Source organism: Phalaenopsis equestris, unplaced genomic scaffold (assembly GCF_001263595.1).
Source record: "Phalaenopsis equestris unplaced genomic scaffold, ASM126359v1 Scaffold000002, whole genome shotgun sequence".
NCBI lineage: Eukaryota > Viridiplantae > Streptophyta > Magnoliopsida > Asparagales > Orchidaceae > Phalaenopsis > Phalaenopsis equestris.
The window spans coordinates 16,610,402-16,638,237 of NW_018164444.1; the positions used below are offsets into that span (position 1 = coordinate 16,610,402).

At 32.9% G+C, this 27,836-nt stretch overlaps 1 protein-coding gene across 1 annotated transcript; it reads right to left on the reverse strand.

Moving 5' to 3' along the window:
* Positions 1-27,836, reverse strand: LOC110038726 (V-type proton ATPase subunit C). The gene is made up of 11 exons (XM_020743623.1): positions 27,618-27,836; positions 27,466-27,534; positions 27,266-27,393; positions 27,091-27,190; positions 25,366-25,433; positions 25,070-25,211; positions 16,364-16,480; positions 16,043-16,168; positions 5,787-5,870; positions 5,619-5,698; positions 1-262 (listed from the first exon to the last, which is right to left on the reverse strand). The coding sequence occupies exons 1-11, from the start codon at positions 27,729-27,731 to the stop codon at positions 163-165; spliced, it is 1,128 nt and encodes a 375-aa protein (XP_020599282.1). The 5' UTR covers positions 27,732-27,836; the 3' UTR covers positions 1-162.

Consider the following 27,836-nt stretch of genomic DNA (forward strand, 5'->3'; position numbering starts at 1 on the left):
AAGCCTTAATCCCGTTACATGGGGTCGGTTAAATAATAATAAAATAAAATAAAAATCGTACTTACCAGAGATAATACAGCAGGATTACGTTTCATAGTGATTTTGTTCCGAATAATAAGAATAATTCGACAAGTCAGAAACACATCAAGAGATATTTTTATCTCAAGAAACATTGACAGTGAAGGAGGCATATGGATGAGAATCTGTTTCAACACCTACACCAGCAACCGCACCAGCATCATCTTCAGATTTCCAGTAAGTGCTGCAATAGAAATAAGGAGCGATCAGACATAAATGCATCTCCTGCTTGTAGAAGAAAGTAGAGTCCAATCCGAATTCATTAATTTATCATGTCTTACTTATACTGTCTTATATCTGTCACTTTTTTCCTCCTAATCTGCTGAGTAATTTATTTTCCCATTTATTAGAGAATATTATGTCATTTCATAGTGCACGTCCAAACCACACAAAATCTATTTTTAATTATCTTCAGTAGATGTCAATCCAATCATTATTTTGATATAATCATTTCTTAATTTATCCAACATAATTTTTTCACACATCCATTTTAATGTTCTCATTTTTACAATGCTTAGCTTAGCCAATTATTTTCACCGTGCTTGACTTAGCTACTAGTAATTTCTTTTATCGCCCAACGTTCGAATTTATATAATATCATGAGCTTACTAGTACTTTTAGCTTTTAAGCGTCCATGATATGATTTTATCACATAATATGCTGAAAATTTTTTTATTCAAATGCTAGCCTTAACTCTAAAAGTTATATATATATATATATATATATATATATACATCCTGTATCTATATATATATATATATATATAACCACATAACCTCGATCTTCCATATTTCATGTAATTATGAATATTTCTTCTAATACTAATACAAATGAATGATAATTATTAATAATACATTGATAAAAATTAGATATCATATACTGGATCATTATTCTACTATTTATATAACCTCTATCTTCTAAACACTTCTCTCTATTATTCTAATTTTGTTTTTTTGCACGCATCTTCCTTCTTTAATCCTTTTGTAACTTTTTTAAGCCCATACTCCATCACTCTTACCTATAGTTTTATTTTATGACTCATAAATTTGATTCTTTAACGGCTAGCACTAATTTGAGCACTTCCTTTGTTTTTAGATATTGGCATTAAAATATTCCTCAAAATATTTGCATTCTCTGAACCCTTCCTAATCAAATAATTACAATATTCTCCATAATACTCCAAATCTTAATAGAAAAAATTCAAAAAAATAAAGTTATTCAATTCCAATTCCAAATCTACTTCATTTTTTGGGAATAAATGTATATAAAATGTGCCATTATTTTCTCATTAAGTATGTCTATAATAAATAAATAAATAAACTCCATCAAGATTTCATTCAATAATTCTTAAAATAACATTTCATCTTTTCATGCCATCTTCATCTTTAATTAAAATCATATTATCTTTGCTTCTAAATCTAATACATCTAATTTAATTGGCATCTCCATTTCTCCTAGCTTAGTTATCTTATATATCTAATTTTGTGTCTCCTTATTATCAAGCTTATTATATAAATCATCAAAAACTATAGCATATTTCACTCACTACACACTTCACTAATACATTTAGATTCACATACTAATAAAGTAATCAAACAATAGTCCTATCAATGTATGCTAATGAGCATATAACCTAATATACATTTGACAGAAGTATTACTCTTAGGTTTTCCATGCAATATAATATTATTTCCATCAAAAGATTCCATAGTAACCTCAAGATCATCCTTTCTCTCTTCCTCTCTAAAATACACTTATTGTTTCGCAAAAAGCACTTAGCATCCCTTAGTACCTCCTCTAATCCCTCTCTTCCACCTCCATGAAGACAACAAAAAGTAGGAAGCATCCAATAAAAGTGACGCTGACAAGTAGTAACAATAAAGACATGGATGTAACCATTTATCGGATATGTAATTTGCTGACCTATTTTAACCATCATCATTTATGATAACTCCGGCAAGGTTTCAGTGAGCACATTCAGAACTAGAGGCCATCATGCTTCCCTGCAGCTTCTCCCTATGATATTTTCCCAAAGCTGCTCCTGCTCTCCATGATCTTCCATATCTAATGAGAATGACTAATTCTTCACCCTCGAGCTAATCTCCGCAATCTATATAGGGTCGTAAATGAACCAATGCACTCAATGAACAACTCGAACTCGGCTCGATTAATACTCGATTAAGTTCATTCAAATTAATAAATAAATGGGTTTAAACATTTTTAAAGGCGTGAAAGTTAAATGAACCAAACTCAAGCATGATCAAAATCATTTATATATATTGACGAACGAACTCATTTATTGTTCAACAAGCAACTCGTTGAATGCTATGATAGTTAAATCATAGAAGATATATTATTTAAATAAATTTTCATTAATTAAAAATTATTAAAATATATATTTAATAATAACATAAAATAATTTAATATTAATATTTAGTACAATTTAAGACAATTTCTTCTTATTTCTTTAAAAAAGTTTGTTATTACTTATTTATATTATTTGATTGCAAGAAAGTTTATTTGCAACTTATTATTATTTTATTTAATTATGTGAACTAGTTTGATCACATTTAAAATTTATACATTTACATATTTAAATTTATAAAATTATTTGTTAGTGATCTTACATGAGAAGCCAAGGACTAATTCAAATTTTAGCTTGTATATTAACCCATTGAAGTATTCGTTCAATTAATATAAACAAATCAATTAAAAGCCAAGTATAATTTTTTTAAAAATTAATTAAATTGTGTATGAACATACATGTGAAAGCTTGCTCGAGCTCAAGTTGAATACAAACAAACTTATAATGTAGCCTTAATGTAGCCCAGCCAAGTCCAGTGGGCAAGTACATGTTAACTTGATTCATCTCTTAAGATGGAAAACATAATTTGACACTTTGATCAAAAATGAGCGTGTGCATGTGTACGTCTATATATATATATATATATATATATCACATGAGTTATGAGAATTTCCACAAGCACGAGAATTGTTGCACTAAGCAGGATAGGGTGATTTCAAAAATCCTATCTTATATACATAAGCTGTTTATTTATCATAAATTTAAGCCATCTTGTTTTGCGAGCTGGGAGGATTAGTTGGGTTATGATATATCAGGCTGAAAGTTTTGTAAGATCTCTCTTGTATGGTGGTAGTTGGAAGGTTGACTGTGCAGGTGCAAGTGTGGTCTACAGGTCTCATTCTAGTGAACTATTACGTTTTTTTTCTTCACCTTGTATGCTTGTTTGTGCTTTATCCGCAGAATTATGTGTTGTTTAGTTGGCCTTATCTATTATGGCTAAAATGAATTGGAGATTCTTACAAATTGAAATGGATTCATGTATTTTGTTGAACATATTGGCTAATGATAAAAAACCTCCGTGGTATTTAGGTGTTGATTTATGCAGAGCAACTTTCAACAAATATTGTCATCACATGCAGCTACACACCCAGGGAAACTAATAGGCTTGCAGATCTCCTTGTCAAGCTGCTACACAGACTAAGGTTATAATCCTAAAGACCAAGCCTAATTCTGATCTTAAGTCGCTCCTATTGCGGGACAATCGCAATATGCCCTAGCTCAGACCTTTTTCCTAAGATGGGATGTCTGTTTATTGTTGTTTTTCTTTTCCTTCTTATTTGCTTTGGTTTAGTTATTTCCTTTATTTTAGAGTCTTCTTAGGGTATACTTGTATATGTTTTGGAGACTTTTTTGGGTGACTTTGTACACATAGAGGTTGGAACCCTAGGTGTACTATAATTTTTTAATTTACAGTGGAATCTAATCTCCTAAAAACATGTAACTTTACTTCTTAGCAATAAAATTACCTACGGGTTTCCTTAAAAAAAAATATCACAAGAGTTATGCTCTTTCCAGTTCACTAAAAAGAGTAAATTTTGATTATCCCTAATAGTTATAATCCTAAATAGATTTTAATTTTGGTCACACTTTCAAAGTACATTTTATTTCCTTGATAACATTTTATATGTCAATTTCACCATGAATTCTAATATTAGTGTACAATTAATTTTTATACTCCTAAAATTTTAACAAGAATCCTCTAAATAAAACTAACCATCTTAGTTCTTTTTAGATTTGGCTCCACTAGAAAAAATTCCAATTTAGTACCTTAGAAACCTACATTTAAAAAGTAATAAATTTTTCCAATTCAAAAACAATTACCTCATAATAGAGCAATTATTTATTTTAATTATTTTCTTTATGCTCGCAAGATACACATAAATAGTTGTTATTTTGTGTGTTTAAACTCTTTAACGAAGTCATTATAGAATCTGTTCAGATAAATTATTTTTTCTTATCAATAAAATGAGTCTACTAGTAATTTGGTGGGTTAATTTTTATAAAAAACTAAATAATTGTTCAATGCTTAGAAGACGATAAATAATTGCAATATCATAAGCTACAATGCAATTAAGTATAACTTTTCCTACAACCTTACTCCCATTCCATACTGAACACAAAACCCTTAGTCCATCCTACTGAAATCAATATATCCCTCTAAGCCACTTATAATATAATAAATATTTTATCTTCTTAAAGTTTATATCTTAAAGTTTATATGCTTTAGCAATTCATCCTTTTTTTCCAACTCTTATTTTAAAACTATCTTTTAATTCAACTTAAGGAGAATAACGCTAACCACAATAATAATGTCACCACCAATAAAAATCTTAATAATAATCACACCAGTTACTAACTATATTCACCTAAAATAATTTTATTTTTCAACTCTCAATGACTGCTATTCTTATTTTTAATCTTTTAAACATGCAATAACTTGTGAATTTTTTCCCTTCGCATTTTGTTCAATGCATCAAATATAATAATATAAAATAGAGAAGAACTGTCAAAAAAACAAAAAATTGGGAAAGAATCAAATACTTATAGGATTTGATCAAGAACTCACAAGTAATACTTACAGGTGATAAATATTCATTTGTGAAAAAACAAGCAAATGATGAACTTTTTCAATAAACTATAATAAAGAAAAAAAATCAAACATTACATAAGATACGATCAAGTTGAGAGAGATCTAAATATTCATCTTCTTTAAACTATACACATGATGGTATATAATAATCAGGTACTTTTCGTTATTGGATAAAAAACAAAACTTTTTAGTACAATAGTAATGGCCAAATATCAGTAAATCATGAAGGTGACATCACGGTAATTATTACAAAACCAACAAATTTATAAACGAGCCAATGACACAAAACAGTGAAATACTAATGACTCCCTGTTAAGAAAAAGAAAAAGGAAGATTTACATGCATACCACTCAATTGTTATGTATTTAAACATCTAACACCTAAACATCAATTTTTACATGCAACCTTAACTATTCATGAAAAGGTTTGTTTCACTTTTTAGAAGTTAAAATGGTGGTACTTTTTATGTGATATGAAAATTTTAGTCGATATAAATATAAAAAGAAAAGTTTAGATGTTACATATGTAAATACATAGGAATTGGGTGGCATATATATAAATTCACATGACAAGATTAACAGTTACCTGTTGACATTGCCACACAGCTGCTCCAACAAGTTCCGTACTTTTTTCTCACTTTTCACCGGCGGCGCAAGAGCTGCAGCCTGTTTTTAATCCAACATAAACAACGTTTTTCGCTCTTATAACAATGAGATTAACAGGCAAAAGACACTTAAGATGATATTTCATTACCAAGAATGATGGCGGCAAACCATATCTGAGAATGCTCTCAGTGAATACACGCACGGCACAAAAGTGCATCCAGGAACTAAAGACCTGCAGCAGAAATTATAAGAAAAAAAAAATAATATCATATATCATTCCATAAAACAACATTTAAAAGGACTGCGAAGTAAACAAATGACAAAAATAAGAAAATAATCTGAAATATGTAATTTTAAATGAGACACGAGTAATGTACTCTCTTCATGAGATGTTCAGAGAGAAAAATAAGTTATCGTCAGGTTAAATTACAAGACAGAATACTCTAACTTGCCCAAAAAATGAAAAGATAATAACAAGTGTACGGAAGAACACAAAAAAACATCAGGCTGCTTACTCAAAGTGAGTGCTACACAGGCCTGATTAAAGGGTGCAAACATTTTTTGGAATGCACAAAATTTCAATAGAAAATGAAAGTTTAGTAAATGAAATAAGGGTTTGAAGTTTCTATTAATGATGAATCGTACAGTTATAACTTCAATGCTTTAAATAATAGCTACTCTTCTAGGTCATCCACCGCATTATCATTGACTATTATATGCTAAAGTATGCAGTAGAAAAAAGAAAACAAAAACATAAACATACACATATCTCAATATAACAAAATTCATATATGAGAGCAAATTTCGATAGACACAAGCTTATCCCTCCTATACAAGCTAGTGTGATCATCTAAAAATAAGTTTGTAAGAAAGGGGATTTACATACATGCCACCCAATTCTTATTGATTTACATATCTAACACCTAAAGTTTACTTTTTACATTTATATCACCCAAATCGTTCATATCACGTTGTTGAAATTTTAATAAGTTTTATTTTTAGCATCCTCCTTTTTTAAAAAAATTTCCTACTTTTGGAATTTATTATTGTTGGTAAGTTGTAATTTTTGTTTCATGTTTTTGTATAACGAGAATTTTGTTTCTTTCTTATTGTGATAGCATTGCCCCGTCATTCATCTTGAAAAAGTTTCCTATGAAATCGAAGATGAATAATTATTTTTGCTCTCTAAAAACCTACATGATAAGAGAGTAAGTTATCGCAGTCAAAATTGTGATTAACTGGTTGTTGACGAGTTCCGCTCTCAAGCGCACCTTCACTTCGCTCTACTCCAACCCAAAACAAGAAACTTCATGAATGGCTCGTGCGTCCTTCCTCTAGCGAAAATTTCCATGGCATCCCCGGATTCGAGGCTTAAGATCAGATGACCTTTCCTCATCCTTCATCTGGCAAAATTTTCTTGGCGTCGCCTGAGAGATTCCAAGGTTCTCGCCCCTCGAAAGAAAAGGGCAAAAGATTCAAACCCCATGACTTCTCTGGCATTGACAGCAGGGTTGAATCTGTGCAATCTGAGCCTGTATCAGAACCAGAGCATGCTTTCTTTTTCACTCAAGGTAGATGTTGCATGTGTTGCTCTTCACAGATTTTGAAGATGTCGTACAAATCAGCAAAATGATGACCGGAGTATAAGGAAATTCTACCACATATATTTGTTCCAATAAATTTGAAACCACCATACCTCACCCTAAAGCTCCTCTCATGGCTATATCAATTAGTATTATCCCCAAAATTTACCACCTTCCCTCACAATTATAAAACTCATAACTATCTCAAGTGGGCTCAATCCATAAAATTGGCGATCGATAGAGAGGCTTGTATATTTAATTGGAGAAATTCTGAAATCTGCTGCTAGTAACCCTAATGTGAAAAAATAGCAGTCCAAAAACACTCTGGTTAGGGTTTAACTCAAAAACTCCATGGAACCTACCATAGGAAAGTCATATCAATTTCCTCCCACTGCTCAAGATATTTGGGAGATCATTTGAGATTTTTATTCAGACCTGGAGAATTCCTCCAAAATTTTTTAGTTGACAACTTAACTTTGAAAATCAAAGCAAAATGATTGTAATGTTACTACGTATTACAATGAGTTGGTAATTATGACAAGAGTTAAATCAATGTTATGATGATAATTGGGAGAATTTGAATGACTATGATCATCATAAGAAGAGAGAAGAAAATGATTGGGTCTACATGTTCTTAGCCGGCCTTAATCATAATTTAGATGAAGGCTGAGGTCACATCCTCGGTAAGAAACATCTAACCTCCATTCGAGAAGTTTATTTCTGAAGTTAGACTTGAAGAGTCAAAAAGAAAAATTATATTGAGCAACACCGATCCTCTTTATAGCATTGAACAGAAGAACTCGGCTCTTGTGTCAATATGTGTTGACACTGACAAGAAGAGCTCAAGAAATCATAGTGCGAGCATTGCAAAAAATCATGACACACAAAATAGCATGTTGAAAGCTTCATGATAAACCTGCGAATTGGAAATCAAATCCAAATGTGAAGGTAGAGCTTATCAAGCCACTATTGAAGAAACTTAAGAGCCTTCTGCAAACTTGGATGCAGCCCCTTTCACTGAGCAACTAGAGCATTTCAATCTCCAAAATTGTCCCTGACTTGGCCTTGCTCTTTAGTACAAAAGAGTAATTTTTAATCATTGCATTGTTATGTGTTACTCCAAATTTTGTTCATTCTTGGATAACTAATTCTAGCACAACTGATCATATGAATGATTGCTCTAAATTATGTTTCTCCTATAGACCTTGTCCAGGCAATAAAAAGGTCAAAATTGTCGATAGTTCTCACTTGGTAATTGTCTGGATAGGAGCTATCAAACTCACCTCATTGTCAGCTCACCATGATGTTCTCCATGTTCTAAATTTGTCCAATAACTTGGTTGTCCATCAGTAAAATTACTGTCGACCATTAAAGTCAAATTAATTTCTATTATTCTTATTGTGAGTTTCAACAATTGACCACTAAAAGAACAATGGGGAGCGCTAAAGAAAATGATGACTAGATAATTGATTTGACTCGAATAGACAATATCAAAATACAGGTTTAAATTTTATTCTTTTCTCCAAATACGATAATATTATGTTATGACATTATAAGTTAGATCATCCTAATTTTTAGTATTTAAAATACATATTTTCAAATTTATTTCAGAATAGAAAATTTCTCTTTGTTTCAAAGTGAAATTTGTCAATTTGTTCAACATTGTGCATCTTTTCTTCTCAAATTTACAAATAAACTATGCAATTTACTTTCATTCATAGAGATAGCAGGATTCTTGTAAAAATCTTATATATTTTGAAAAAAAAATGGTATGAAACTTTTACTAATGATCATACTAAGTTAAGTTGGGTTATTTAATTAAAGGGAAATTTGAAGAAGAAACAATTTTCACAAACTTTTACAACATGGTACAAATACATTGTCAAAAAAAATATTCAAACATTGCAAAGTGAAAATAGCTGACAATATTTCAAAAATATTTTGGGTAATTTTTTTTCTAAAAAAAAATAGTTAACCAAAGCTCTTATGTTGATATTCCACAACAAAATGGTGTGATTGAAAAAAAAGGCATTCACTCATTAAAAGCAGCTTAGTCATTGTTATTTACCAATCAAATATCAAATTATATTTAGGGTGAAACCGTTCTCACTATTAGATTCCTCATAAATAGAACGCTCAATAAAGTTTTAAAGTTTTAAAACATTTTTGATATTTGTCATAAAATTTACTCAATGAATCGGCTCATTTCTTCTTCATCTCTAAAGAAATTTGAGTGTGCTGTTTTTGTTGACATTGATAGCCATAATCAAGAAAAACTTGAATCCCAAACCAAAAAATGTGTTTGCTAATTATGCTCATAACCAAAAGGCGGTTAAACATTTTGATTCAAATTCTAAAAAATGTGTCACCATGATGTCACATTTTTTAAATTACATCCCTATTTCTCATACCATCTTCAATGGGGGTCAAAACAAAGATTCAACTACTATTTTCAAGATCTCTATCAAACTGAAGGCTCACAAAATAATATCTCCCCAACCATGATTGTTCAACCAAAAAATCAAAGCTATATTATCAAGAGAAAATGAGTCTTGTTCTTTAGATATTAAAGACAATTAAGGTCTTCCTGCAGTGTCATCACATGATGTTCATAATCATAACAAAAAAGAAATAGAAAAAAAAACTATGGCATTAGTATCATTTGACATTATATACTCATGGAAGAGGGCAATTCAAAAGAAAAGGCCTATGAATCATTTGCATTGCCCAGTATCTATGAACCCTCCAGGTATGTTCTCATTGTTCCATTAACCTATGTTCAGTTCACTTCATCTTCGAGTTATAAGTCTTCTAATCCTGAACTCGAGCCTATGATACCATTCAACGCATAAATTGGCACGATTTTCTAAAGAAATTAGGGCAAACCAATATTTTTCTTCAACAAGGTCAAATCAAAACAATACAACACAATCAACTTACATGAATATATTAAAATAAGCACCTACAATTCTACAGGTAGGAACTCTCTCCCAAACCCTAAACCTAAAACTCATAACAATAATCTCATGCATACCAAACCCTAATTTTATTAGGACCTATTTATACCAAATCTTAATTATAATAAAAGTTAATAAAAGACAAATTTGCCCTTAAGCTTGGACAACGTAATAATAAACCCATAAAAAAAACACCTTGTGGGAAAAATGAAGGTCTTCCTCCACCACAACTGTCTCTACTTTTTAATCCTCCGCCTCCTCGTCACGCACAAGGAGAAGTTGAATTTTTTTTTATCCTTGCAACGATTTCATCACATCGCCATAGCACACTTCTCCTAAATCTCTATCCCTATATAACGCTTGAGTGTCGCTTCCGGTTGTGGTCCATTATTGTTGTCCCGTGCAGCCTCCTTCTGAAATTTCATTGTTTGAGCTTTTAGTATTTTCGTGCCTATAGCAATTTGGTATGGCACTCCTGCTGGCCTTCTCCATCTAGGTGTCCTCCATCTGGGCTACACTCATCCCCTCCCTCAATTCCCTCGATTTCAAGTCGAGTGTTGCCCGTATATCAATATTTAGGCCATTCATGAAATTCCCCTCCAATCCTGCTTCTAAAATCCCCCTTAGTCGTTCCTACAATAGCTCGGATCTCTCCCTATATTTCATGAATGTCATTATCCTAATTCAAGACATAAAATTGCTCGTGTAGGTTCCTTCCTGATTGACTCAGAAAAATTCCAAACAAAAAATCTTTAATTCTTCCCATGAACGGATAGGGTATCTAGTCTCCCTCCATTATAACTAGGCTAGAGCATTCTCCTCCAAACATAACGCTGCCACCATGAGTTTCTCCTCCCCATCTAGCCCATTCATCACAAAATATTGCTTCCATCTGATACATCCACCCATGTGCATCTTCTCATTCAAAAATCGGCATCTTTAACTTCCTAACCCTAGCATCTCCACCCCAACTTCCTCTCCCTCTTTTGTTTCCACCCATGCATCGAGGGCAAAGCTCCCTCCTTCGATCATAGCCATATCCCATTCTTGCTTCTCTCATTTCTTGTTTCCATTCCTCCATATTTCTTGGATAACCCTTTCATGTTTCAATTTAATCGCCTCTATCAGAAATCTCTAATCCACCATGAATCAGAGCCCTGGGAGAGGGTTCTTGATGTGGGTTATTTTTTTCCTCGTGTTCCTCTCATTTGATCTCCTTCCCTTCCGCTCTGGCCACAGAAACTCCAATCAACCCTTGATTAGGATTGTAAATTGAGCTGTCAAAAGGGTCTTGGATTGCTTCTTGATAAGCCTCATCATCTCCTCCAAGCATCCCAATCGATTTTTCATGGAAGAAAACCTATCGTTTAAGAAAGAAAACCTTCCTATGGTGGAGAACTTTTCCTCTATCCCAAATTTAAGTTAGCCTGCCTTTTCCTCCGATTTATTCTCATCATCTACCTTTTGGTTGTCATTCTTTATTGTCATTTTCGAAACTTGTATGTCACGATCCCACCGTTGGTTTTAATTGGGGCCATAAAACTCATCACCAATCTTAAGGTTTCTCAACAACCTTAACTCGTCATCCTTCATAGGGAACAGAAGATTCGTCGCCGCCTTCCCATCAAGCTCTTGTCACGATTGTATTATTTCCCAGCTAGCTCTATCATGTTGCATTGAAGTTGCCACCTTCCTGTACACCAATCAAACAAGATCACGAACGCATTTCTTGTGTGTTGCACTCCCGTTAGCCGTCCTTGTACCCCACAACCTCATTGGCCTTCCCTGCAAGCACCAATCATGACTACCTTCCATGTACCCTACAATCCCATTGGCCTTCCCCAAAAGCACCAATCGCGACTGCTTTGTGAGGACAGAGCAGAAGGAAGAGAGCAAAGGAAGTTTCTGATCTCTATAAGTTGTGATCCCGTCGTTTGCCTTCACAAAATTAAAGTTTTAGGTCTCTGTAAACCGCGAGCCTATCTTTGCCTTCTCTATAAGCTTGATCTCGACTGTATCGTCACGGCATAATCTTATCATCGCTTCCCGTTGATCTAGCATTCGCTTCCCTGCTAGCTTAATCACACGCGATCCCATTATGGTTTCCCGGCTAGCCATATCGCAATTGTATCTGAATTTAATCATGATCCTTTTCCTTCTTCCAAGAGTAATAAACTCATGATCCTCTTCTGTGAGAAGAAAACCTTCTTTTCTTATCAAACTCCTAATTTATTATGATCCAAAAATATACATGATTTTCTAAAGAAACTAAGGCAAATCAACATTTTCCTTCAATAACGTCAAATCAAAACGATACAACACGATCAACTTACACAAATGAACAAAAAGAAAAGCACCTACAATTTGAGAGGAAGGTAATTTATCCTAATTCTTTACTGACGTCACGTCAGTCATATATCTAGGGGAGAATTTATGAGGAGAATCATGGAGAATTGTGACTTCTTTCGATGGGCAAATAGGCTCGAAGAATCAACCGCCGAGAGTGACCAGGCGAGCAGAGTATTCCTAGAAGACGGCCTAGCTACTTACATACGCAGTCTCAACTTTAAAATTATTATTATCATATTATTAAATATTATTTTAATAATCTCTTCCCTTATTTTAATAATCATGATACTCACTGTTAAGTGAGGTGTATATCTTATTTTTTTTATTTTTCTGAAATGCATTTTTGCTTCTCAAGTATCAAATATATTGTTATGAGAGTTATGTTGCAAACAATATTACTGCACAGGGGCATCATGGTCATTTTTCCAAAAACAGCTACAAAACAATTGTTTTCCAACAACACAAATAAACTGTCAGTCAGCTTATCCTCAGTAACTGCTGCGCAGCAACTTCCTAGGGCAACTGCTTATTAACAAACTGCAGTTGTCCCAAACAAACACTTAGTCATCCCATTTATGATTATAAGAGTGAAAGGTCTTTCACTAAATATTCATTATCTCATTATGTGACATGAAAATTTCTCGCCTATTTTCTGTGCATTTACCTTATAATTGTCTCGAATGAATATTCCTCATACTATGAAGGATGCTTTGAAAGTTCCTAAATAGAATGAATTGTCTTCAAAGATATAAAATCCCTTGAAAAAGTTACACATGAAAAGTGGTTGATCGACCTAGAGGGAAAACAATTGTCGGTTGCAAATGAGTGTTTATAGTCAAGCATAAGATTTGATTGGCTGCCAAGGAATTCACTCGAATTTATGATATTGATTACTTATATACATTTGCTTTTGTTACAAATTAAATTATATAAAAGTTCTTATGTCACTTGCAGCTAATCTTAACTGTCCTTTACAACACTTTGATATAAAATACATTTTTCAGTGGGGACTTAAAAGAAGTGTATATGGATGCACCTAAAGAATTTAGTAAGAAATTCGGCATAAAGGTGCGTAAACTAAAAAAAAAATTCTCATGAGATGAACCGAGTGCGTGGTTTAAGAAATTTACAATGTTTGTTAAAATTCAAGGGCATACTCAAAAGCTAGGAGATCATACAATTTTCTTCAGACATTCAAAAGACAAGAAGATAGTCATATTGATTGTGTATGTGGACGATATACTTCTCACAGTAGATGACATCTATGAGATAAATCGTTTAAAGACTTCCCTATCATCTATTTTTTTAGACCAAGGACTTAGGACCTCTGATGTATTTCCTTGGCAAGGAGGTTGCTAGATAGAAGAAAGGCATTGTTGTTTCACAACGGAGCATGTTCTTGTTCTACTAAAGAAAATTGGGATAAGTGGGTGTATGCCTGCAAACACTTCAAATGATCCCAATCAACAACTGGGAGATGGCGAAGGTGACTGGGTGCAAACAGTTTGTTATCAAAAGTTGGTGAGAAAATTGATATACTCAACACATACAAGGCCAAATATCGCCTTTGATGTGAGATTAGTAAGTAAATTTATGCATTCACCCTATGAGAAACACCTTGAAACAGTTAAGAGGATCCTCATATGCTTAAAAGTATACCAAGAAAGGGCTTAATTTTTTAAAAGACCAAAATAAAGGCGTACATTAATGCAAACTGGGCAAGCTTGGTTATTAATAGGAAATGACTTTCAAATATTGTATCTATGTTAGATGGCAAAGTAAGGAATAGAATGTGGTTTCACGGAATACTATCGAGTCAGAATATGGGACCATGGCTAATGAAGTCTGTGAGACGTTATGGTTGAGTGAATTCTTGAAGAGTTGTGGATCACAATAAACATGACAATAAGTATTCATAAGCATTGCAAGAAATCCAATCCATCACAATCGAACAAAAGATGAGGAGATGAACCGGTACTTCATAAAAGAGAAGATTGAATTGGAACAATTTAAATGTCATTTATTCTTGTTACTCAATAAATAGCAGATATTTTCACCAAAGGATATTTCTGGCCTAGTTTTGAGCTACTTATAAGCAAGTTGGGTATGATAGATATATATGCTCTAAATTGAGAGGGGTTTTAAAATTTTATGATTTTTTATTATTATTATCTTCCTTTTTTAGTGTTTCCTACTTTTGAAATTTGTTATTGTTAGGTAAGTTGTAATTTTTGTTTCCACATTTTTAGCATGTGGATTTTGTGGCTTTCCTAATGTGGTTACCTCCCCCGCTATTTATCATGTAAATGTTTCCTCTGAAGTCAAAGAGGGATAATTATTTTTGCTCTCCTAAAACAAACACACATCAAAAGTACCACAATTTTAACTTTCAAATAAGATGGCATATATGTAAAAATTGATGTTTAGGAGCTAGATATGTAAATGCAAGTGAATTGAGAGGTACGCATGTAATAATTCCAAAATAAAAAACAGAGTAATTCATATGGATTCATATCACATACATAATTGTATTTTAGTTTACAATAGCAAGCATAAAAATGGTAAAAAGAAATGAACAATTGTATGTATAATAGCTCATAAACATAAATGCAAAAACATACATATATATATATATATATAATAATATAAGTTCTTGCTTGATAATGTGCTGCCTTTGCGTTGCATTTGTAACTCTGGCATTTTGCTTGTACAAGCAATACAAATCACTTTCGAGGGTATGTAAACAATCCACATCATGACATTAGAGAACCCTATCGTGGACTAGTTTATTTATCAAGGTGAGAGCAACGACAACAATATTTCACACTACACAAGGTTGCCAAATGAAACCTTATATATTCATATATTTCATAAATAATTGCATAAATAGCTTGGTGTAACATAAATGAAATTGTAAAAGAGAGATCTATATGAATCCCCTGCAGCCGTTTTCATTTGTTCGAAATAAACTGGTATTATTATTTTTAAAACATCTGAAATGAATTGCATGTTAGCATGTCTCAAAACTATTATTTTTTTGAACTTGAACAAAAATAAAATTTGGAAAATAAAACCGCTTACCACATGGCATCTGTAAAACACATTTGTATTATCCATGTTTCCCAAATGAATGGACATAGACATACAACAGTTAAAAGGTATGCCAGCCTATAACCATAAAAATAATGGGCGTTTACATACATAACATACAATTCCTATGCATAAATATCCAAACCCAAACTTTAATTTTTTACAATTATACCACCCGTATCTTTCACACCACATTAAAAATATCACTATCTTAACTTTTAAGAAGTGAAATGCACCTTTTTATGGAAGGGTAAGGTGGAACGTATGTAAAAATTAAAGTATAGGCATTAATATGTAAATACATTGAAATTGATTGGTAAATCTTCCTAAAAATAACAGTTCATATTTCCATTGAGTTCTCCTAAACTTTTAAATTTTATGAATCCTTTCAACCGCTTTCAGATTAGTTGAAAAATTTACAATACCTCCCCATAGCTTGCATAACACCATTGTAAAAGAGAGCTCCTCAAGTTTTCCTGATCCTGCATTAGTTTTTCCAGCTCTTGTTTCCGATTCTCTTGAGCTTCTGTACTATATTCAAATTCTCGGATCTGAAAGCAAAATGGACATAAAAAAGCACATCAATTCTAAGAAAATCATGCTTCTAAAATCATCTGCAGTGATAATATGCATAAATTTTAGACATTCTGCGGCCAAAAGCCAATATAGCCTGAGAACACAAACTGAATAACCTGATTGGAGCTATCATTTAAATATAATTTTTTACACGAAGGACAGAAACTTGCCTGAAAACCTCTTTCACGCGCACTAATTTTAAAATTGTCAGCAACTCTACCAAAGAGTGTTACGGTGTAGAGAGCATACTCATTGTCCTCGTACAACTTTTTAGATGATCTGGGTACCTACATAATTTTACATTATTAACAATACCAAAATGAAAACTAATAGAAGGCCAAAAAAACTGTCATAAAACACCATGCAGCATCATTGAGATCAGAATGAATATAATAAATATTAAGAACTTAATGAAAATAATGAATAGTAAGAACTTAATTCAACAGCGGAGGATGCGTTGAAAGGTCTCGCTTAAAAATATTAAAACAATGAGAAACTTACATACGTAGCACACAATTCTTATGTATTTATATTTTACATATCTCATCCTAAATTTTCATATTTACATACATAGCACTTTGATGCTTTAAACCTATACATGAAAAGGGGTATTTCACTTTTAAAAAGTAGTAATAGTACTATTTTTTATGTGATATTAAAAATTTGTGTGCTGTGTGTGTAAATAAAAATTTAGGTGCAAGATATGTACATTAGAATTATGTGATATGTCCGTAAATTCCCTCAAACAATTTTGCAAGGCAGTTTTGGGGTGCATCAAAGCACAACGGTAAAATTGCCCCAAGCATTCAGTCTACAGGGCATCTGCTCCACCGGACAGGGCATCACATATGGCACGCCGCATAAGGCACCAAGGCGTGCCATATGAGCCATATTAGCTAGGCGATAGCCACATGATACAAGTTAATGTGAATTAAATTATTAGATCACTAAAATTTAACCTAATATAAATACCTCATGTTTATGTAAATAAAATTACAGGTTAAAACAATTTTTCCATCTAATTTTTTAGAATTAAGTATTGTCAAACCAATTTCTCTTCTACAATCCCATGAAAACACTGAAAGACCTAAAACGCAAAACACCTTCACACATTCACGTTCCTCACATCATGATTATCTCCGGGCCTCCACTAACTTATCAAAGACTACTTTAGCGCTTAATGTTCCCCTTGTCAACTCACCGCTCATCATCATGTAAGCCCATATGCCGAATATATGCTAGCATTGTGCCATTTTGACATCTCATTTAATCAGATTAATATATTTGTGTCACTTAACACATTGGATTAGATTATGAATCACATGGTTGTGGACTTCCAATTTTAAAATCTATTTCAATATTTAATTTTATTCTATTTGTTAATCATATTCTCCACTTATTAAATATGAAATATAAAATTCAAATCTTATACCTGGGGGCTTACACCTACCTCATGATGGATAAAATACCTCACCTTAAACCTCTACAATCTAAAAGATTAATTGGTACAAATGCGATCCGGTCAAAAATGCATTCTATAGGCATATGAAAACATATTAACAGATTAACTTACTTTACACAGATATTAAATGGATCAAGTGACTCATCTTAAGCCTCTACAATTCAAAACATTAATTGATATAAATATGATCATTGATTTACACAGATATTAATATGAATTTCTACCAGCATATAAAAGCATACTAACAAATCAACTTACTTTATACAGATATTAAATATTCAAGGTTTTATGCTAGCATGAAAAAGAAGTTTAATAGCTTAAGTTATGACAAAAACAAACAAATTCACATGCAAATGGTGCTAGGATCATAAAAACCCCTTTTTGATCAAGCAAAAAAGTTGCAAAGCACACATTTCAAGATTACTCAGGAATGCGCAATTGATCTAAGTTCAACAGAACCAATTTCCAGATAAGCTTGAAATGATGCATCAACCCCTAGAAAATTTTCAACACATTGCACCAAATTTGCGGCACCTTAGCAGCCGAAATTGAGGACCATACAACAATGAAATTACTAAGCTAGGAAAGATTGACCCAACCTAGTTGGCTCCTTGTCATGTGTGAATAAAGGATGCATGAAAGGACTCTTATCCTAAAAACATCAACCTCGATGTTGGTGGCTAAGGGGCCACTGACTAACCCCTTGAGTCAGCCTCTACATGCATCAGCATGTCCCCGTTATCATGCCATCAGCATGTCCCCGTTATCATGCCATCAGCATGCCCTCGTTATCATGCAATCTATTTTAAAAGATTCAATTTCCATAAGTAATTGTGCATTGGATACTCTATTTCATGCATCATTAGTCTCGCAATACTCTATCAAAGAGAGGAGGTGATCCATGTAAGAATTTTAAGACATTGTTGTCAATTTCAACTAGTAAATTCAAGAGGTGACATGCTTTCTAAAATTTGTTCCTCCCTATGATATGCTGATGAGAATTTCTAAAATGCCATTGTATATTCAAATATCCGATTTGAGACAACAACAACAACAACAGAGAACAATGTTGAAAGACTATCGATCGCTCGGGTCAACCCGAATCTAAGAGGAAAAATTGAGTCAACTTGAGGAAAACATCAAATTATCATGAATTAATAATTGAAAGGTGAACTATTTTCTATTTGTTGATGCAAACAACAAATATAGTCAAGATAAGGAAGAAAACATTTCTCACGAAATCCATGAATAAAGCTCCTTTTTAACTCATTTAGCATTTTTATTTTAAGATTGTTTGGTCACATTAAACATCAACCATCTGATAATCCGATTAGGAGAGTAGATATTTTAGATTCGAATTATGTTAAGAAAGGCAGAGGTAGACATAGAAAGACTTGGACATATTAAAAAATTATCTTAATTTATTAAAATTAAATGAAAATATGACATTCAATAGGACGCAATGGAGAAAAAGGATTCATATAGCAGACCTCACTAGCGAGATAAAGGCTTGTTGTTGTTTTTGTTGTTGTGTAGCATTTTTATTTTATTATGAAAAGATCAGTAGAAATTTCCACATATAATAATGGTTATGTACTCATTGAAAACCAACTTGATCACCACATTATCAACATTGAATATGTCGCGTAAAATAATAAAAAGCATATCTCCTATCATTATCAAAAAACCTGAAAAAGTTCAGGATCTCTACAAACAATGTGTCTAGTTTTTTTCAACGATCCTCATATATATCATTAATTTCAATATCCAAGAGTCATTAGCCCTGCCTTTCAACACTTCTTCTATGCTAGCAATTGATAAATGTGAGAACCTTGTCCAAAATCAACAAGCTCAAAGAGAATAAATGGTTATTATGACTAGTTAGCCTTAACTCTCAAAATGAAAGGGTCAATTCACAGATTCTATATAACCCTAGAGCTACTACTTTGAGGAAAGTCTATACTAGAGTATTGCATACTATTTCGAGTTCTTATGCTTCATATGTACAATAACATCGTAATTTTGCTAGCTAGAAAAATACAGACATCAGTAAGCCTAAGTCTCAGAGCAATTATGGAAGTGAAACTCTAAATTCTAGAAATCAAGACTCGAGGATAGTTTGTTACTACTGTCATGAACCTGAACATACAAAGAAAATGTGACAAAAGCTGCTCAAAAATAATCAGAAGGGTTCTAGGACACGGTCAGCTCACATGATCACTACTAATAATGCCTCTCAAGTTATACTCTCTTGATTTTTGCAGATTTATATGTTAAATTCATCTAATTTCAATAAGTATCCAAGAAATCTCCCTCTAAAACTGCCCATGCTGAGTCAAGTAATAATGATACTAATCTTATTTCCTCTTCCACACAACGGATAATTCATTTGGTGCCATAGATCACATGAGAGGTATCCAAAACTATTTTTCACCTTTCATAAACATCTTGCGTCTAATGTTCTTGGTTCTTGCACAATTAATGTTACACCTACATTACATTTAACATATGTCCTTAGTTTACCTCAATTCTCTTTTAATTTTATCTTTGTTAGCAAGATTACACTTGCCCTTAATTGTTGTACATTACTCTTCCCTAACAATTGTCTTTTTAGAATCTTATAACAACAAAGAGTCTTGGTAAAGGACGAGAATCAGGGGGTTATGCATTTTGGATAACGAACTATCTCGACGCATGGTCTATTCCAGCACTATATCTCTGTTTGAGGTTCATTATTGATTAGGGCATTCATCACTACCCATGTTAATAAAATTAATACTTTCTGTGTCGGTAATAATCATCTTTAAATTATGAGTCGTGTCAATTTATTGAACACCATCATTTGTTTTCTATTCCTAGAATTAATAAAAGAGTCATAATTTTGAGTTTGTTCATTCTAATGTATGGGGATCTTGCTCTATTTTATCTAATGGATTTCGATATTTTGTCACATTTGTGAATGATTTTTCTCGTATGACTTGGTTTTATTTTATGAAATCTTATACCAAGTTCAGTCAATCTTTCAGTCCTTTTGTGTTAAAATTAAAATTGAATTTAATGTTTTTTTAAGATTATAAGAAGCGATAATGCCAAAAAATATTTATTTGCACATTTTCAAGAATAAATGAAACAAAATGAAATGTTTCATTTGTCACCGTTTGCTGATACTTCATCACAAAATAAAATAGTTGAAGAAAAAGGATATAAATCTCCTTGAGATTTTTAGAGCTCTTTTGTTTCAAACTAATGTGCCCAAACAGTTATGAGTTGATGCAGTTTTTACTACAAGTTGTTTTATGAATCGGATGTATTCTACTATTTTACAGAACAAGATACTCTACCAAATCTTATTTCCAACCAAACCTCTCATTCTCATTAAACCACGTATATTTGAGTGTACTTAATTTATTCGTGGTACTTGTCCACAGGTCTCTAAAGTAAGACCCTAAGTCATTAAGATGTGTCTTTCTATGATACTCTTGTTTACAAAAAGGGTTATCTATATTTTTTCCCTCTCTTAAACAGGTACATGGCCACTGTTGATGTCACCTTTCATTAAGATGAGTTGTTGATGTATCACATTATCGATTCAAATCCAACACTAGCTCCACCTCCACCACCAGTGCCTCAGCCCATAACTCCTATCATTAATGTTTACCCTAGAAAATCTTGTTCCTCTTATCCTAGTCCAACACCTACATCTTCTTCAGTGGATCCACCTAGTGACCTTAATGTACCTATTGCTTTTCAAAGATGTAAATGTCAATGTGTATATCCCATTTATCCGTGTTAGCTATAACCAGTTATCTTCTACCTCTTGCTCGTTTATTGTTTCTCTTGACTCTGTTGAGGTCCCGAGATATGTTCAACAAGCTCCATCCTAGTTTGGGTGGCAGACAACCATGCTTGTTGAAATGAATGTCTTAACTGAAAATAGAACTTGTTAACTAGTTGAACTACCTTCTAGCAAGAAAAATCTTGGTTGTAAATGGGTCTTTGGAGTTCATTTTTATAATGACGGATCTATAGCTCGTCTCAAAGCTCGGTTGATTGCTAGAGGCTATGCTTAAATTTATGGGATTGATTACTTAGATGTATTCTCTCCAATAGCTAAATTGACTTTGGTTTACCTCTTTCTATCCTTGGTCGCAATAAATAATTGGCCTCTCTACCAACTTGATGTGAATAATGTATTTCTGCATAGTGATCTTTCAGAAGAGTTAAACACGGAGCAACCTCTTAGGTTTGTTGCTCGGGGGGAGTTTGGGAAAGTATGCCATCTTAGGAAGTCATACATGAATTTAAACAAAACCCTCGCGCATGGTTTGGAAGATTTAGCCAAGCAATAGAAAAGTTTGAAATGCAAAAAAATAAGTGATAATAATATATTCTACAGACAATCTACTTTTGGGGTCACTCTATTAGTAGTTTATATTGATAGCATTATTATTACTAGAAGCGGTGTGCAAGGAATCTTATCATCAAAATCAGTTTAACACTAAAAATTTGGATTCCTTAAAGTACTTCTTGGGGATGAAGGTATCAAGGAGCAAGAAGAATATTTTTCTGTCTCAAAGGAAATACATGTTGGATTTGTTAGCAGAAACAGAGAAATCAGGGGTCAAACTATGTAGTAGTATGATGCTTTCAAATCGAGCTTTTAATGATCATGAAGAATATAAGAAATCAATGGGAAAATTAAACTAACTCAGTGTCTCACATTGATACTATGCAATAGTCCAATGCTTCCTACTCGAACTTTTAAGGATCATGAAGAATATAGAAAATTAATGAGAAAATTAAACTATCTCAGAGTGACTCACATTGATATTGTGTATTCAGTTAGCATTATAAGTAGAGGTGAGTATTCGGCCGATTTGGATGAATCGGTTTTAAATTTCATCAAACTGATTACAACCGAAATCTATAATCCAAAAAATCGAACCAATCAAAATTTTGATAAAACTGAACCGATTGAATCAAAATTTTATTTGGTTTTAACGAGTTCGATTATGAAAAAATCAAAATTTTATTCTTTATTAAGATTTGACAAAGAACAAGCATTACAAATAATATAGATTATCCACATAATATTGATTTGATTTCATGAATTCTCTATTTATTTCAATCAAACATTAAATAAAGTAAAAAAATTTTGATTTTCTTAGTTTATTCGGCATAAAATTAAATTATAATAATTTTTTTTAATAAAATAACAATTTTTTGATTTGTTCGATTAAATGAAAATTAAAACTGAACCGAAAACCGAAAACTGAACCAAGTATTGAAATTTTAAAATCAAAAAAATCAAAATAAAATTTTAAAACCGAACCGAACCAACCAAACTTGATCAGTTCGGTTAGGCTTTCCAGTTTTAACCAAATAATGCACACTTCTATACCCAGTCCACCATCGGTCAGCTTTGGAACAAATATTATGTTATCTCAAAGGAGATCCTGGACAGGGTATCCTATATCAGAAACATGGGTATATAAATATTGAATATTTTTCAGATGCATATTGGATAAATTCTAAGATTAATCGGAGATTTATTACTGGATATTGTGTTTTTTGTTGATGGTAATTTGGTCTTATGAAAGAGTAAGAAATGTAGTGTCATGATCCAGTGCAAAATCTAAGCATTGAGCAATGACACAAGCTTCGAGTAAGTTGATGTAGGTCTCTCAATTGTTGGCAGAAATGGGTTTTAAGATGAAAGCTATAGCATACATGTGGTGTAATAATTAAGTTGCAATCCATATTATTTCAAACCCAGTATTTCATGAACGAATTAAGCACATTCAGATGGTGTTCTAAACTTCTAATTTCCTTTACTACTTCTCACTGATCCCTCTTCCTACCTCTTCCCTAGGTGCCTACCAACCATACACCTCCACCACTCTACCTCCACTCATACTATCCCTACAACCTTGCTACCCTACCTACCCACAACCAACTAAACACTATCACAACTACCCAAACAACCCCCAGCATCTCCCATCTTGCCAATGCCACCATCGCCTTCGGATATCTTCCTACTCCCCTAACTAGAGGATTCACCTATTTATTGTATTTTCTTTCTCTATTTGAGTCGTGTTGTAATCCTATTTCTATATTAATAAAAATTTATTTTTGTATTTCATTGTTCTTCCTACTATTTTCGGTATCAGGCATCGTCATGAAACAATTTCTTAGTTCGATTCAATGCAAATTGCCTGGGCCAACCAAGAATTGTCTCCTCAATCTTGACCTGACCACGGAAATGTGCAAACATTATAGACTATTGATGATAACTAACCCAAATGAATTTTATGAATGGAGCTCCTTTTTAGTTTAATATGTTAATGTCAATGATGGAAAAAGTACTTAAAAATTCCAATTCGACAACACTAGTACTGTCTTTATTCATTATAATAATGGTGTTGGATGAATCACATACAGTAAAAGCAATCATGTGTATTAATCATATACACATACATTCAACTATTCTGCCATTATCCACTTCTGCTACATCGACAGCCAACATACGTAAGAAATTACCTTAGTGCCCCTGGCATCTCCTTTTTTTTGCCACGCAAGGGGCATCTTGTACTAAATTCTCTCTTCTTATTTAGAAGTAGGCCATGTATGGCCGCCCGAGCAAGAACCTCTGATATTTTCCCTTCAAGGAAATATTTTTTACATATAAATCCCTTTCTCTTCTATTAAGGTCTCCAGAAACCAATATTAAATTATACAGGTTTGCAGAAGCCTCTCTGGCAAGCAACAACAAGCACATAGGACCACACACAAACATAGCCTACATAAGCATGCATAACTATAGGCAAATATGAAGCGACTCTGGTGAATACAAAAACAAGTAACACCAAATATCGAGGTGAAATGTACACCAGAACTCACATGCATATGTCTACATATCATCATCCATTTTCAACATTAGCTCCCACAAACACCAAACCACAAATTTTGTTAAATTGCACAACTGATTGTCAAACAAATTCCACCTTATCGTTAAAAAAATTAAAGATAGAAAAAAAAAAGATGGGTTAAAACTTGAGGTAGCATAGAACTTAAAGGACTCATCAAAATTAGTTTAAGTTCAATTGCCCAAAGTTATATAAAAGGGAAATTTACAAACATACCACAAAATTCTTATGTATTTACATATGTAACACCTAAAGTTTGATATTTACACTTATAACAATTTGGTGTCATGAACATATGCATGAAGGGTGTATCTCACTTTTAAAAGTAGTGATAGTGGTATTTTTAATGTGACGTTAAGGATTTGAGTGGTATGCATGTAAATATGAATGTTTAGATATTAAATATGTTAATACTAAAATACATAAAAATTAGTATGTATGTAAATGACCCTATACAAAATTAACAGATCTTCAACAAAAGAACGTACTACGTAAGTAGTCAACGTTTCATAGCTTGACAGCCAATCCTTCTGCGAGTACTTCGGAACAATTGTGAGAAGCGTGACCAAATGCTCGGATGTGATGATATCCTCCGCCTTTACTATATTGGAAAGATCGCGAACGGCTAAGCTGAGCATAATGCATTAATGTTAGAAGCAAAGAAAAGAACATAAGAAATTAAACCAATATTATAATAAAATGTATTTAAACAAAACAAAAGGCTTCAAATCAATAATTTCTAATGCATGGATATTAAAAAATTATTAGTTAAATTTCATAAGACCTCCCAGTTTGCTTCCTATTTATTGCATTAAGTTGCCCACGCACAGTATTATATTCCGCAGCACGAATCTGTCAAGAAAAATGAAATTCTCAGTGGAAACATGAAAGCTAGATTATACATAAAGCAAACAAACATGCAGAACCACAAGCCAAGATAATAGTTTGGAAGATTTACAAGCATATCACTCGATTCTTATGTATTTACATATCTAACACTAAAAGTTAAATTTTTACATGTATGCCCACCTTGCCTATGCATGAAGACGTGTAATTCACTTTTAAAAGTTTAAATAGTGGTATCTTATATGTGATATGAAAGTTTTGCGTGGTATAAATGCAAAAAATCAAAGTTTAAGTGTTAGACATGTAAATATATAACAATTGAATAATATGCATGTAAATGCCCCTAAAAGTTTATGGAGCGTGACTTTCACAAAAAAGAAAAAAATATGTAATGATCGCAAAACATCCATCAAAATGCCTAGGTGCCACATAAGAAAGTTTGAAAAACATTAATCCAAAGTTTGACTTGGTTTTGATAATGCTTTCCTTTGCAAATTACTATTGGATAAATTTGTCAAAACACCAGAAGATAAAAAGAATAAGCCTATTAAATTAACAGGTAAATACAATAGCAACCAATTGGCTAAATAATTTTGATTTACCTTTGTTCAAACAAAGGAAAATTTCTTATAAACGGTAAGCTAACACATCCCGGCAAAGAAATCTAAGGGAAAAAAAATCCAAAGTAAAGCATTGAAGAAAACAAATAGGAAGATTTACATACATGCAATTCAATTCCTATGCATTTACATATCTAACACCTAAACTTCAATTTCTACATACATACCACCTTACTTATGCATGAAAAGCTGTATTTTACTTTTTTATAGTTAAAACGGTGGTATTTTTGATGTGACGAGAAAGATTTGGGTGTTATGAATGTAAAAGACAAAGTTTAGGTGTTAGATATGTAATACATAGGATTTGAGTGGGTGTGTATGTAAATGCCCCAAACAAATATAAGTCAATTCAAAACTTCATCATCATGATGTTATTTAGTATTCCCACCCTCACAAGGCACTTGTAATTTTACATTTGAATGAGGCAAAATCTTTTTGAAAATTTAATTAAAAAAAGAGCCATCTACATACATAGCACACAATTCTTATGTATTTACATATCTCACACCCATACTTTCATATTTACACACATAGCACTCAAATCTTTAACATCACACCAAAAAAAAGCAAGATTACCACTTTTCAAAAGTGAATTACTTTTTTTTTCTTAAAATACTCCTTTTTCATGCATAGGTTTAAAGCGCTAAAGTGCTATGTGTGTATATATGAAAGTGGAAGTGCGACATATGTAAATACATAAGAATTGTGTGTTAGGTATGTAAATTTCCCAAAAAATAATTATAAATAACAAAAGAAGTATAGAGGTGAAACCATAAAACAAGACAGAAGAATATAGAACTCAATTCTTATGGATTTACATATCTAACACCAAAAATTCAATTTTAACAAATATGCCTCCTTACCTATGCATGTAAGGGTGTATTTTTTCACTTTAGAAAGTTAAAATAGCGGAACTTTTCATGTGATATGAAAGAATTGGGTGGTATAGATGTAAAAAGTAAAGATAGGAGTTAGATATGTAAATACATAAGAACTGAGTAGTATACTAGAATGTATGTAAATGCCCTAAGAATATGCATGACCTTCATATCATCCTCAATTTTGGCTACTTGACTGTGAATGGTATCAACAATCTCCCGAAGTGGCGATACTGTGGGATACTTAGATTCATCCCAAACGAACCTGCGATTCCAATAAACCGAAGCATTACGTTGATGTGAGTAAGAAATGAATTCCCACCAACACTTTTTCGATTACCTCGTGAGATAGGTATCCACGGGAACACCATCCACAGTAAGAGCCAAGCTTTCGATCCCAGATGCCCGCTCCAACTCTTCGATTTGCCGCCGTATCTTGTGCGCCACCCCTTCTATGAAAGCATTCGACTGCGGAACTTACAAATCAACGACAAAACTGACGGAGAATGCACTCTGATTCGAGAAAACAAAAGGAAATACCTTCGAGAGATCGTCGCTCAGAGAAAGGAGGGAGTCCAAGGTGCCCACACGAAGATCGGGAGTGTTAAACTACAAGAAAAACAAACGAAAATCAAACCTGCTTAGTTCTATAAGAGCAGAAGTAATGGAGATTTCGCTTTCGTCTCGTTTACCCGGTAGAGAGGCGTGTCGAAGGCTTTCTTAGAGATTAATTCCTGCAGTCGGCTCCATAGAGCAGGAGCTGACGATTGGACGGGGAGGGATACCACCCAATACCTCGTCGCCATTGCAAATTCGACCTCCGATCTGTGAGTAACTGTACCTTTACGTGCTCCAGCACAGAGTATTTAGCGGGCGGAATGAGATGAGATTGGGAGATGGACGGACCACGC

Coding starts and splice junctions, on each gene's coding strand:
- LOC110038726 (XM_020743623.1), bottom strand. CDS start 27,731: ATGGCGACGAGGTATTGGGTGGTATCCCTCCCCGTCCAATCGTCAGCT. Junction 25,434..27,090: donor AAATTGAGGATGATATGAAG/GTCATGCATATT, acceptor TTTTCTTGACAG/ATTCGTGCTGCGGAATATAA. Junction 16,169..16,363: donor CGCGTGAAAGAGGTTTTCAG/GCAAGTTTCTGT, acceptor TTTTGCTTTCAG/ATCCGAGAATTTGAATATAG.